Source organism: Centruroides vittatus, unplaced genomic scaffold, assembly GCF_030686945.1.
Source record: "Centruroides vittatus isolate TY-2023 unplaced genomic scaffold, ASM3068694v2 contig_400, whole genome shotgun sequence".
Classification (NCBI taxonomy): domain Eukaryota; kingdom Metazoa; phylum Arthropoda; class Arachnida; order Scorpiones; family Buthidae; genus Centruroides; species Centruroides vittatus.
The window spans coordinates 199,948-214,426 of NW_027122215.1; the positions used below are offsets into that span (position 1 = coordinate 199,948).

At 31.6% G+C, this 14,479-nt stretch overlaps 1 protein-coding gene and 1 long non-coding RNA gene across 2 annotated transcripts in view; one reads left to right on the forward strand and one right to left on the reverse strand.

Annotated features, from left to right (window-relative positions):
• The window catches only part of sigmar (Tumor necrosis factor alpha-induced protein 8-like protein sigmar), a 28,867-nt gene extending 20,541 nt beyond the window's left edge, over positions 1-8,326 (reverse strand). Inside the window, 1 exon segment of the mRNA XM_067271624.1 lies at positions 8,160-8,326. Coding sequence (XP_067127725.1) covers position 8,160 — 1 coding nt within the window. The 5' untranslated portion in view covers positions 8,161-8,326.
• Positions 8,327-12,475: 4,149 nt separating this feature from the next.
• LOC136976415 (uncharacterized) lies at positions 12,476-13,793 on the forward strand. The gene is made up of 2 exons (XR_010880930.1): positions 12,476-13,394; positions 13,471-13,793. It is a non-coding gene; the product is annotated as an uncharacterized lncRNA (long non-coding RNA).
• Positions 13,794-14,479: the final 686 nt, after the last annotated feature.

The following is a 14,479-nucleotide window of genomic DNA, read 5'->3' on the forward strand; positions in this document are numbered from 1 at the left end:
TTTTATTATCTATTTTCTTATTTATTTAATCTGGTACAAATTTATTTCTTTAAACATAATTTTTGGATCCATAGTTACTGCAAATGAATCAACCTTTATAAAGGTAGGCAGTCCATAAAGTAGATAATGTTTCTACAATCTAGCTACAATAAGTAGTCACATAATATATTGAATACGGCTAAATAGTGAAGCCATCAGCTATGAAACTGTCATCTAAATGTTGGATATTTCAAACAATGGGAATGTTTTCAACGTACATATTGTAGTTGTACTGTATTATTTGACCTTGTTGTTATCGCATGATTTTACACTTCATTCAATTGAAGCCCATTATGCTTGACAAGATTTAGATATGTTTTCTAATTGTTATAGTTTTTAATATATATTTTATACATATATAATCATTATATTTTATTGTATTTATAGATATTATTATTTATAGATAAAAGAATGGTAAAAAACATTATTATTTATTACAGCAAATATCAGAAAAGCTAAGAAAATTCAATAATAATCACCTTTATATCTTTTAAAGTTTGCTTTAAACATATAATAGTTAAAATAAATTATCATTAAATTTTATTCAAGAAATTTCACTTAAATGATACGATTATCAAATATAGGTAATGAGAACCAGACGAGAAATATTAAATTAAGCCAATGTTACAGAAAATAAAAGTTTAATGAACACTAAAATTAAAAAAACTTAGTAAATGTTTGTACTTGATCAATCAAGCTCCTTCAGGCAGAAAAACTGATTCAAAATAGAATATAATTTAAATTACAAATGAATGGAACATTTGTAAAATTAAAAATATTATGAAAAAATAAAATATGGATTAAGATGTTATGACAAAGAATAAATATAAAATAAATTTTTAAGCAGTTAAGCAGAGAGAGAGAGAGAGAGAAAACATTTCCATATACTCTTTAGTTTCCTTAAAAATTCTAATACAAGCACCTGGCATCAAAAAATATTGATATACTAAATGATAAATGGAAACATTTTTTCCTCTCACTCTACTTTTTTTTTTCATTTCATATTTATCCTTTGTCATAACACCTCAATCCATCCTTTATATCATTTTTTATAGTATTTTGTATTTTGCAAATAAGTTCCATTCATTGGTAATTTAAATTATGTTCTATTTTGAATCAGGTTTTCTTGCCTGAAGAAGCTTGATTGATCAAGTGAGAAATTGCTAAATTTTTAAATTTTAGTGTTCATTAAACTTTTATTTTCTGTAACATTGGCTTAAGTGAACATTTATCATCCAATTAGAGCTTCTGATGTGTGCCTATCTACCATTTTTATAATGAAAACTTAACAAAAATGATGTAAGTTCTATAATAAATTATTACTAGAAAAATATTTTATTAAACAAATTTATTTTTTGACGTATTTCTAATAAAATATATTATAATTAAAACAAACTTTTAACAAAAATTAAAAATTTCAAATAAATTTTTTTAATTCATAAAATCTAATCCATTTTTACAAAGTTCTAGTGTTTGATTTATTGTTACTTGTCAACATAATGTAAGACTGGTATGAGTGTTTACTTTCTCATTTACATGGTGCTATATTTTTGACAAAATAACAAGAAAGAATATTGAAAAACTAATTGGATACTGAAATATTTTAATTTATCTCTTGAGCAACCAACTAGACACAATGTATATGCAGCCAGATTAATTGTTCTCACATATTACAAGAAATTGTGTTGCACAGTTCGTAGCCTGTTTTAAACATGCGCATCTTGACAGATACTCCTAAAAATGGCTTGCCTTTCATGAAATAAAATACTGTTGGAAGGACCATGAAAAGCTCTTTATATTTCAATAATCTATTATCAAAACTTTTTATTACATCTCAGGCTAATTCTTCGAAAGCTACATTATCTCTACATCTTATAAAGAATTTCATGATTTAATTTAAATTAATTTGTAAATTTTATTTAAATAAGAAAAAGACTTGCGTTGTAAAATCAAATTTTCTTAAAACAAGGTGGTGGTAAATTCAAAATAATTTTAACAGAAGAAATCACGCACTCCAGGAGAAGGAGAAATCGCTTATTGCTTGCTATTTTTGGTTCAGCATGAACCCATTCAAGTTTATTACATTTCATTCCATCCCTTCCCAATACTTAGTGGGAGTGGCAGAGTTTTGTCAGGAAAACAGGTCATTGTCGATGGTATTTTTCAAAACCCCGATTTTAACTCTATGGTGATATTTTGGTATACTTGCAAAATTCTGCAGGCCATCCAAAGATGGAAATTTGCAGTTAGAGAGAAGATATATCATAGATCATCAATCCGTGAAAATTGACAGGATTTTCTCCATGTACTATATGTTATTTTTTCACCATGGGCATGGGTGTACACTGTGAGTCATTATCGGCAGCCTGGCAGTCATTTTATGATATACTGTATGTGGCCAGAAACAAAAGAATACAATGAATAAAAATATGTGAATTGCGTGAGGTCTGCTGTGCAGTCCAAAACATATCACAGTATCACACAGTATCGTTAAGCCAACTGATAGTTCTTTGCCTCCCCCACAGCATCAACTGACTTCAATGAGTTAACCAATGTCATGCAGGTAAAAAAATTGAGAGGGTTGTATATGAGACATAATTGCAATTGTTTAATATTGTATATCGTTATTGTCAACTCTAGTAATTATGGTTATTACTAATTTCCGATGCAGCGCTCTGAGGTCGTAAGAACTTTTTTCACCTATACTTTTCCCCCTCTTACTTTATACCTCTCGCTTCAGAACCTTTCCTTCACCCCTTTCTCTTCCTAGTGGGCTAAGTTTGCAAAAGCAGGCAGCCCCTCCTCCTCCTTTATTGTTATTATTATTATTAATTGTTTAAGGAGTGTGATTAGAGAATGGATAAGATTTAAATCAATAAAGTCTTGGTGGTTATCACATTCCAAGTCAATATCTATCGGTTCAGATTGCGGTGCACTAAAAATATTTGCATCAGAGTTGACACGCTTGGTTTTCTTACCCTCTACATGATCTGCATCGTTCAGCATTAATCATTTTGGGCTTTTCTCATTCCTTTTCAATTTTTTTTTCCAGCAATATACATCTCTTACATTTCTGTTTGTATTTCCTTTGCAATTTCATATAATACACATCTCAAAGACCAATGAGTTAATATAATAAACCAACAATCGCCTAAATATTCAGGCTATAATATGGCTATAATCAAATACAAATAAATTTGGTGCTAGAGGTAAGTGTTAGGCACCATCTCTTAACTAAATTAATAATTATAATTTTAATAATTCCTTTGACATTATGAAAATTTTCTTCAACTCACACAATTATCAGCTTATAACTTTACAGATTCTATTTTATCAGTAATTACTGCTAAATAATATTGTAGATCCTGTCATTCTGTACAAATCAACACAAATTTCAATGTCCTATCTCTTCGTGACACAAAGTTTCACTGCCCAAATGCCACGCCACCATTTTCAGTGTTCACACAAAACCACTACCACTCTCCTGCACAGCTGCACATCCCCCATTACCCACCATTTTAATTAAATACGGACATAAACCTTCTATCCAACAAAATTTAAATTGTTAGATTATCATATATCGTTTACGAGATAAATGGCAAAATTTGTTGCGCATGCTTGATCACTCCAATTTTCTTAAACCGCCTAAACTGAACTGAATTTAAAGATGTGTTTGGATCAAAAAGGAGCAAGAGCAAGCAACAAACAGATTTACTGACTTTTTCTGCTAAAAATCTTATTCCCTGATTTTCCAGGTCTGTATGGACCCTGTATATTAAATAAAAATTGTAAAACCAAAAAGTTTTACAAAAAAGTTTTTGTGCATATGGAGAAATATATATCAATTGTTTAAAAATTTAGGAGTCAAAACTTTATAGTGTAGATGTTTTTTCTCCTAATGTCACAAGGAGTCAGTATACTCAAACTACTTGAAACCTAGCTTTTGTGCATGTATTAAATATTTAGTTATATATAAAAATGGTCAAACAAAATTGATGTGCACAAGTTTAAAAAAATTATATACATACATACACACAGTGAAACCCTTTAAGCCAACCATTAAAAAACTGCCACAAGAAAGTCTGCAAGGGTGGTCATCTTAAAGAAATTTTGCTTTGTCAGGAGTATAGAAATACTGTAGTATACTGTACTATTGATTTAATGGACATAAGTAGTGTTAACCACCCGTCCGGTTTTCACCCGGACAGTCCGGGAATTGACTCACTGTCCAGGTGAACTATTAATTTTGTCCGGAAATTTCGTAGAAATTTAAAATTACGATGAAACAAAGTTCTTGCAAATATTTTTTATAAATTTACACCATTTGAACAACAAAAGACCTCACACTCACTGAAACTCATCTACCATTCCGCCATGTTACTCTGTTTATGCTGACGTGTGACGCGTAACCTGCCTCTCTACCTTTTTTTTTTATTTGCTTGTATGTTACTCCTATGCAAGTCCCTAGTCTCTAACTATAACTGATTTAGAACCAGCATGCACGTTATTCTTTGCATTGTAAAATGACATTGTACATGCAGAAGTTCCTGATGCATGCGCAATGTCATTTTACAATGCGAAGAATAATGTGCATGCTGGAGCAAGCAACAAACAGATTTACTGACTTTATCTGCTAAAAATCTTATTCCCTGATTTTCCAGGTCTGCATGGACCCTGTATATTAAATAAAAATTGTAAAACCAAAAAGTTTGTGTTCTGATTTGAACAAACCTGACCTGCCGTCCGGGTCTGCAATTTTGTAAAGGTGGCAACACTAGACATAAGCATGCAAAATACTTTACAGTATTTTGCTTATAGTACTGTAATTATTGAACAATAATTAAGATAAAGTTTTTAAAAACTTGTGTTTATTTTATGATCATGATTATATTATGTACTGTACAGTGCATTATATATATAGCCTTTCATGCCAGCTTAAAATAACTTGATATTGACATTTTTCAGATGTTTAGCCATGTCCACATTTTCATATTCTTTCTCTACTCAAGTGACTAATTTTATCAATGAATGCTTGCCAAATTCTCTAGACTTGGCAATCATTCCTTGATAGAATTATCACTTTGCAAGTGCATTTTACAATCCAATAGATTTACCATAACAGAACACTCTTGGCTACTCATCTGAAGATCATCTTCAATTTTGATGACACTTTTAACCACAAAATCATTCCAATTGTCATTCTCACTGAAGCACTAGAGCTTTTCATAAATTTCATCCATGTCAACATTTATTGTGGTTAGCCTTTTACATTCATTGAGAACAGCAATGGAATCCATCATCTCATCTACATCCATCTTGTGATTGCTATCCACAGAATCTGATGATACAAATCCATATTTTACAAAGAACTTTTTGATATTTTCAGGTTTTCACTTCATTCCATACATTCTTAAATCTAGCTTTAGGCATCAGCAACATTGATGGTTTTACTTTTATTTGTGAATTGAAGTAATTTCATCCATTTTTACAATCAGAGAACATATTCAAAATCTATTATTAGAAGATAATAAATTCCATAATTTCTACACAATGACAAAGAGCATTGTTTAGAAAAAGCAGAATCTTCTAGTTTTCCTGTTGCTTTTTTTTCCTTCAGTCTGGCTATGAAAAGAGTTTGCATGTCATTCATGCTTTTTTATTCACATGCACAATCCTAGGGATGTCATATCTATCTTAACTTGAATTGGTTGGGAAAAAAATTCAGACTTTAAGTTAAAAAGTTCCAAGAAATTCAAGTTAACCAGTTTAACATGTTATTCTAGACAATTGGGGAAAGAAAACCACTTTGAGTAAATGCAACTTCAAGTTATCCTGATAACATTGGGCTACTTTTCCACAATTATAATTAATTACTAAATAATTTGTCACTAGAGAGAGGTTTTAGGCACCATCTCTTATTAAATTTAATAATTGTAATTAAATTAATGTTTATTAAATAATTCAGAATATTCTGGAAGAAAAGAATCAGCCCGGAGCAGGACTCATATCTGAAATTGCAGGTTTTGTGATGTCTGTTTAAGTTATTCTGATTTGAGTTAACCAGGTTCCAGTGAATTATAATTATGCAACGTAACAAATGTTTAATTAAAATAAAAATCTATTTGCTGATAATTTCAAGCTAAATTAGCTTTTTAAAAACTATTTTGAAAATGTAATAAAAGTTAATTTTAAGACTCATTTCTCTTAAAATATACAAAGCAAATAACCTACTTTATTTAAAACTTAAAAATATTGAATGTTTTCTGCTTTTATTTTGTAATTCATTTTATTTAAATTTCTGAAATTGAATTTAATAACTGAATACCATCAATGATAGCTTAAAATATACAATGATTTTTTTAATATTCGGCCCCTAATCTTTCATAATCATTGATCTGAAAAAATACAAATAAAAAACAACACAGATAAACATATTTTGCAATAATAGTATTAATAATTCTAAATTTTTGTTTGTGTGTTTTTTCTCAAATAATCCAATATAAAATTTTAAAATATTAATAAATACAAAAATATTCTCAATCATCACTTTAATAAAATAAAATTTTCTTTTAAAATTTTATTAATATTAATTAATATCTATTTGACCACGACTCAGCTATTTCCAAGAACAAGTTTTTTTTTTAATAGTTTTGAATACTGTATTTTGTTAATTCATCAACTAAAAATTCATTTTCATAAAGTTAAAAATTTAAGTTATATAATTGTTTTCTAATAATTCCTACATAAAAATTTTGTACTGTATTTGTTAAATAGAAGACAAATAAAATTTAAGAAATATAAAATTAAATAAAACTTTAAAACAATATTGTGCTCAAACTAAATATGATTTTTTTAAGATTCTTACTTTCAATTTTGTATTGCAAAACTTAATTTTGACTAAACCTTTTGCCATTACTATACTGTATCATCTACATTTTACAATTTAATTACCAGTACTTTAATATTTCTCAATATCTCGTTACGTAATCTATATGTGACGAAGTTTTGATCAAAGTAATTGTTTATAACATATATTTCCTACTTTTTTAAACATTTTAAATATAAACAGTTAATACTGCTTAAATCAGATAATTTTATTATTGTTTATTCAGTTGTACAAATTAGGTACTTTTCTGTTAATGGGATGCCAGTTGTAATTGTAATCCGATGCGTGATGCCGTCAACTTACTGACATAATGAAAAAGCACAAGAATAATAAAAGTCAAGTATATTTAATAAAATCACAAAAATAAATTAAAACAAAACCAAAAACTTTAAACTTGTTAAATTCCTAATCTGCTTTGCATCTTTTTGCATGTTTTTTGTTATGATGTTTGGCATCACGTATACATTTCTATCAAAGTTTATTTCTATTGAAATGTACAGTACTTTAACATAATAAAATAGCCACTTCTTTACACCATACCGCATTTATCGCCCCCTTAACAGAAAAGTACCATTCATTTTCTTTCAAAACTAAACATATTTAACAATAAATAAAGTGTAAAAGCATTTGATTCTTATTCAATTATAAACATGCTAAAAGTAAATTCATTTGGCATCTATGATTTCAACCAATTATTTTTGCTTCATAATTTAATTAATAAATGTTCAACTTCTAATTCATCTCTTCCTAAATTCTGCATATAATTACCATTACAGATGTAATGATACATTATTGATCAATTTAATTCAGTTCAAAGAAAGTATTTGTCATATTACAGAGTATTAGTTTAAATTGCACAAGACATACAGTACATTATACAGTATTTATTTGCAATGTAAATATTAATAGTAATTATAAATTAAATTATTATTTATATTACAAGTTTAATAACAATATAATAATAAATTAATTCAACTTGAAATATTGAGAAAGAAAATTGAATTTTTTAGTATTTTTTCAAACTAAATTATTATTATAATTATTCTGAATTAGAATTTTCATAAAAAGTGGCTCAAATATCCTACGACAAATTGTGCAACGTTTAGAGCTATGCATTGTGCAATTAATATAGAAAAAATTATGTTGAGAGAGCGCACTTAACAACCATTAATGCAAAAATAAACAGAAAGCTTTGACATTCAGACATTCATCAGTTAACATTTCTCATACTCACTTTTAATAAGTTTTCTGGAGAGTAAGTGCTTGGTTAAACAGCCATTCGTTTATATTTCATTTATTTAATACTGTTAAGTACGAAAAAAAATTTTAAAAAAATGAAAACAGGTAAAACCCCTATTGTCCTATTCACTAGTTTCAACGGTATGCTCTCATCTCCATATTATGCGCTCTCTGGTGTTGTAAATTTGCTAATAAGATAAAAATATTTTATATAACATAATATATTAAAGTATTAAACAAGATTTGTAATTTTAAAATATAATGAATTTTTTTATATTCGTAATAAATAATTAAATATTATTTTAATTTTTAAAATTGATTTCAAAACCAGTTTGTAACGATAAAATAGATCTTTCGAGGATCGATCTAGAACCTCTTCGTGGAAAAAGTCTCAGGAACTCCAAACAGGCCATCGTGGCCGTGGATGCTATCATGCGCTACGGACCTGCAAAACTGTCTTCAGCTGTAATTCCAACGTTACTTTTCTTCTATCACTTTTATATATAATTTCCTGAGTTTTCTTACATTCCATCATATCTTCCCTTCTCCCTGTCTCTTCCATTCTCTTAGCATTCATTCCTTTATCCTTTCTCCATCTGCTATCCTCAATTCTTCCGATGCAACTCGACCATCTCTTTATTTCTCTTTCTTTTTAAATATATTTTAACCTTGTCTTATTTCTTATTTTCTTCTTGTTTATTTAAGAGGGGTGTGTGAATGATTATAATTGTACACGCTAGGTAGTGTCTTATATTCGCTACCCCAGTATCTTCGGCCGGTCAAGGTGGCAGTCTACCGCTCTGGGTGACCCAGGATCGAAAAATCCGCAAGAATTTTTAGAGGGTAGTCCGACCGGATATGTCGGCTTCCGTCCCTCACCACCCGGCCGCTCCATTGTTGGCCTGGCCGAACCCATAATGGGTTTGCTAAAAGAGGCCCTCTTAGTCCCCACTAGGACGGAGTTAAAAAGAACCCCAGTATCCTATAAAAAAGCTCGAAGAGGATCACCGCGTTCAGAATTTTCAGTTTAACTAGTAAGCGGCACACTACCCTCTATTGTTGACGTGCCAGTTGAGGACCCATCTCGCATTACAGTCGGTCATCTATAGTACCGTACTAGTGATAGTGATGAGAAGAGACATTTGTATTAAAATTTAAAATCAGTTTAATTCAATCCAAAATCTAAATCAAATTAAACTTAATATACAATGATTAACATTAATATAAGATGACGCCTAACCGCTTACCTTCCAGACGAAATTCGTTACTTCAGTCGTACTTCTGATTAGATTTAAACTCTTATATTAAGCTACAGAAAACGATTTTCATATTTTATTTTATAAAATATACATTTATTGTCGTATAATTACTTTATTTATTGAACAAGATAGATTAACAGCATTACACTACATAGCAAAAAAATAGCTACTTAGAAGTAGTTAGTAGTAGTTCAACGTAGCATCTCCAATGTCTGTTACAAAGTGGAAGGATTGAATAATAAACATTAAATAATTAAATATTTGGGATACTATAGATTACTATCTATGGAATTTCGGGACTTTGAGTATATATCTGAACTGAGGGGACCGAGGCGAGTTCAACGATACCCTACTTTTGGGCCGGAGACGAAAAATAAGAAAGTTATCATACTTTTTAAGTTATATTTATTTAATGCTATCAAGCAGACGGCACCGTAGTTGCCAGTGCTGCCATCTTGCGGTAAAGTCTGCAAACCATTAAAAAAAGCACTCTAAAAGGCAAGAAATTGCACGAACAGTCGAACGCCACTTCCTTTTTTTTCTTTTGTTCAAGAACTACCGTGAATCTATAAGTAGTGATGTTAAACACTCGGCGGCTCCCCTCCCGAGGGGAGTCCGTCGGGAGCGCGAGCAGTCTAACGCCACTTAGTGGAAAACTCTAAAATGGCGTAGAATGCATTGTGAAAGGCAAGAAATTGTAACTATGATAACTTTCTTATTTTACGTCTCCGGTCCAAAAGTAGGGTACTGTTGAACTCATCTCGGTCCCGAGTTCAGATATATACTCAAAGTCCCGAAATTCCATAGGTGGTAATCTATAGTACACCCTAAAATGGCCGAGCGGTCAAGGTGGCAGCCCACCGCTCTGGGGGACCCGGGATCGAATCCGAACGGGTCGAATAATCCCCAGGAATTTTTCGGGGGGTGGTCCGTTTGGATATGTCGGGCCCCGTCCCTCACCACCCGGTCGCCCCATTGTGGGCCTGGCCGAACCCTATTTTACGTCTCCGGTCCAAAAGTAGGGTACTGTTGAACTCATCTCGGTCCCGAGTTCAGATATATACTCAAAGTCCCGAAATTCCATAGGTGGTAATCTATAGTACACCCTAAAAAATAATTTTCGTTTTAAAATTAAATACTTTGCACGTTTGTAGAATTATTTGCGTAGCGTCTTAATGGCTTTATTTAATCTTAAATAAAGTTCCTAGTTTCGTTGATTCAAATATATTAACTTAAAAGACAGAGATAATTGGCGATCGACTAGCAATTCATATTTGTATGAGGTAAGATAAGTGTACAAAAATCGGATACTTTTTGCTGATGTTTAACTACCTTTAATTAAAGATAAGTACTTGAGGTGCATTAATGACAGGAAAATAGTAACAAGCTCCGTGAGGTTTTACTTTAAAAAAATTCTTAACACAAAAATGCCGAATCTTTCTTTGCATTTACATAAAACTTTTTTTTAAAAAAAACTAAGTAAAAAACATTTCTACCTATGATCAATGATTGGTATATGGCAGGGGTAGCGAACCTATGGCGCGCGTGTCCAAAGTGGCACAAGGAAAAATCATCTGGCACGTAACGTATACTACAGTAGAGCGTCGAAAATTGGAGTCAATTGGGGACTGGGGTTGTTCCAATTAGTCATTTGTTCAGATTTTCGACTTTGTACGAAAAAATATATTAACCTGTCCGATGTTCAAATTTTTCTCCGTTGTGTGTCGCTTCGTGTTGAATTTTCGTCGATTTTAAGCCTAACGAAAATTTTTATAATAATAATCGAGGCTATCGTATCGTTAAAAATTATTTCTACATTTTGTACAAACAAAATAAATATATCGAAGAATATAAAAAACATGAAAATTATACTTTAGAAGTAAATCTAGTATCAAAAACGTTCGATTCATCACGACACAGTCCGACTGAAAATCGTTCCGATTTCCGGTCATTTCGATTACCGACGTTCCGATTAACGACGCTCTACTGTATTTTGATTTATAATCTCTTTTACATTTATTCTAATTAAAGCATATTCGTTCAATTTCTTTAAATATCATTATTTAAAGAAACTTTGGCACGCATCTTTAAAGCTGAGTATGCTTACTATACGGCTCGCGGGCTGAAAAAGGTTCGCCACCCCTGGTATAGGGAAAGAGGGACGTTAATCACTATCGCTTTTTGAGTGTCTAAATTAACGTTACGTGTAATATGAGAATATATTGATAAAAATAAGTTTTAAAAATTCTAGTCAATAGCGAGGTTGAGACCGAAGTTTTAAACGTGAAAACGTGTACGTTGGACGTTCAGCGCCGCTTTCCTGTAAGCCTAGAAGTTTGACAATGGCGTTTGGAACATCGAGCATGATTCCACTGACTTTCCAAACGCCATTGTCAAACTTCTAGGCTTACAGGAAAGCGGCGCTGAACGTCCGACGTACACGTTTTCACGTTTAAAACTTCGGCCTCAGCCTCGCTAATCTTTACTGGCATTTGAAACGGCTAGTAAAAGAATAATATCACAAATGTTAGAAAAACCAAATTTCTGTTCAGGCCTATTTCTTTATAATTATATACAATTAATCACAATGTCAACTACTGTATATCATAAAGAATTAAAAAAACATATCACTGAAACATTTTATTACATAATTTTGTTACTAAAGTTCTGTAAAAATTGTCAGAGATTTCTTACAATATAATAATGATGGATCCATTTAAAAGGGTAGATAAAACACTATTAAACACAGGCAAATTTATATTTGAAATAAAATTTTATTTTATTTCAAATATATTATTATTATTCACCGTTAATCTTTTACAATGTTAATTTTTTCTAGAAAATCTATCTCCACTCTAATTCCTTTAAATTTTTGCATTCACATAGAGTATGTTTTATCGAGAGTGAATTGCTACAAAACGCAAAAGTTTTGCAAAGCGGCAATATTTTCCTTTAATTAATAACTTGAGTTAAGTGGTACGAAGAACATTAGATTGCAACTGAAGCAGTGGCGTAGCCAGAGCCGGCCATCGGGGGGGGGGGGGGTGCGGCGGATGCTACGCACCGGGGCCCCGCGATTGAGGGGGCCCCAACATTATCAAGAATGCACACGAAAACTTGACAATATTCCTATCGTTATCAGTATGACGAAAAGTACATTTTATCGTAAACATTATTATTGTAGATCTCTGAATTTCGACAATCTTTAAACTAATTCTCGATGATGCGAATGTTTAGTTTTTGTTATTTGATTCGGGGAACTCCCGAGGATCCCCACCTAAATTCGACTTTTTAAAAAAAATTTCAAAACCATATAGCCCGCGTTAAGAAATGAAAATAATACTGTGGCCGTCGGCCATATAAAATTATACGATTTATGTATTCGTTTGTCATAAAAATTTGTCTTTCCACTTTTTTCCCGATACTACAAATATTCGAGTAGAAAGTAACCGGTTTCGACTTATTTCTACTTAAGAAGTAGTTAAATAATTAAGCGATTAGGGAATTGGGGACATAAACAAAACCCCGATGAAAGAGCCGGAATATTACTTAAACAAAAGCTTAACCGAACCAATATACAGCCGAGTATAGTGGGGACTGATTTCTTCGAAATATTGTATTAGATGTAATAAAGACAAATTTTTCCAATTCGACGAGAGTGACCGAAAAGTTGTAAATTTTGGAAATTTCCGTGGACAACACCTGGTCCTAAAACGAATTAGTTAGAAAACAAATGACTTTTAAGTTTAACATATTTAGATTTTTACGGCTATGGTGAGAAACGTTTAAAATTTACAACAGCCCTGTCGCGTCCTTTGAGATATACTAGTGATGCGACAAAAGAGGTATTTGACATTGACCGGTATCAGCACCCTGGGGATTTGGCAGTCCTCTGCAACCGTCTTCGATTCCATCCATTAGCCACTGGTAGGGAGCTATTTGACTAAGTACATTGTTTTAAAATTTTAAAAGTAAAGAATATTTTATATCTTTATGTACTGTACGTTTCTTTGCAAAGCTATATTTAATTATAATTTTCTTTAAAAGTATATTCATATAATTGAAGAATATTTTGTATGTACCAGTACATCCACCACATATTTTATTTCACCGAGTAAGTTTTTATTATTTTACTTTTAATTGTAGCCCTTATATCGTGGCTAGCGATTCGGAATGTAATCGTGATATTAAAAATGCATTTAGAGAAGTCTACGGTTTTTACTGGCTTATCGAATAAACGATACGAATGGAGCCTAGACCATCACTGACGCGCAATTGACTGATTGCCCCTGGATGTCGGCTTCTTACAGAAACACAGCTTCCCTATCATCAAATGTCACGGCACGCCCCTGGTATATAATCGTAGTTTTAATGTTTCTTTTATAATTTCTTCTATCTTTTTTTGTCTGTCTTATTTCTGGAACTTTCGGTCTGACTACAGCCTACAGGTGGGTCCTATTGACAAAGCCGGCGCTTCCTTTGTTTTCCCTCTGTAAGGTGTTGACCTTACAAGTGGTATTACCCGACCGCACGTGGGTCCAATTGACAAGGTCGCGCTTCTTTTGTTCCCACTCTGCTAAAAGATCAATACTTTACAAGGAGCCTCCGAGAAGTTGTGAGAGTTCGAGTTCAGCACGAGAAAGAAAGACGTGTCATACTACAAAACGTTTAATTATTGTTACATCTAATCATGTCCATGCCAAGGAAATATCCCTCTGGGTGTCAAAAAAGAAAATTAGCAGAAAAGAAAAAAGTAGAAAAGCTAAATTTCAAGAAATCACAAGTAGATCTGTTTTCTTGGCTACGAAGTAATTCCAGCAATGAAATTGTTTCGACTTCAGAAGTTACAGTTCAAGCTTCAACTGGAGAAGAAAGTTCCGCACAAACTACACAGTCTTGCAATGAAAATGTTGAAACTGTGAAATTCGTTGAAGAACCGCATGTTTATACAAATATGATCGAATCAGAAAATAACGTCGAAAATGACAATAACGAATATGATCAAATGAACATAAGTGATCCAGATTTATGGCCAAGTATTATAACTGATAAGTTT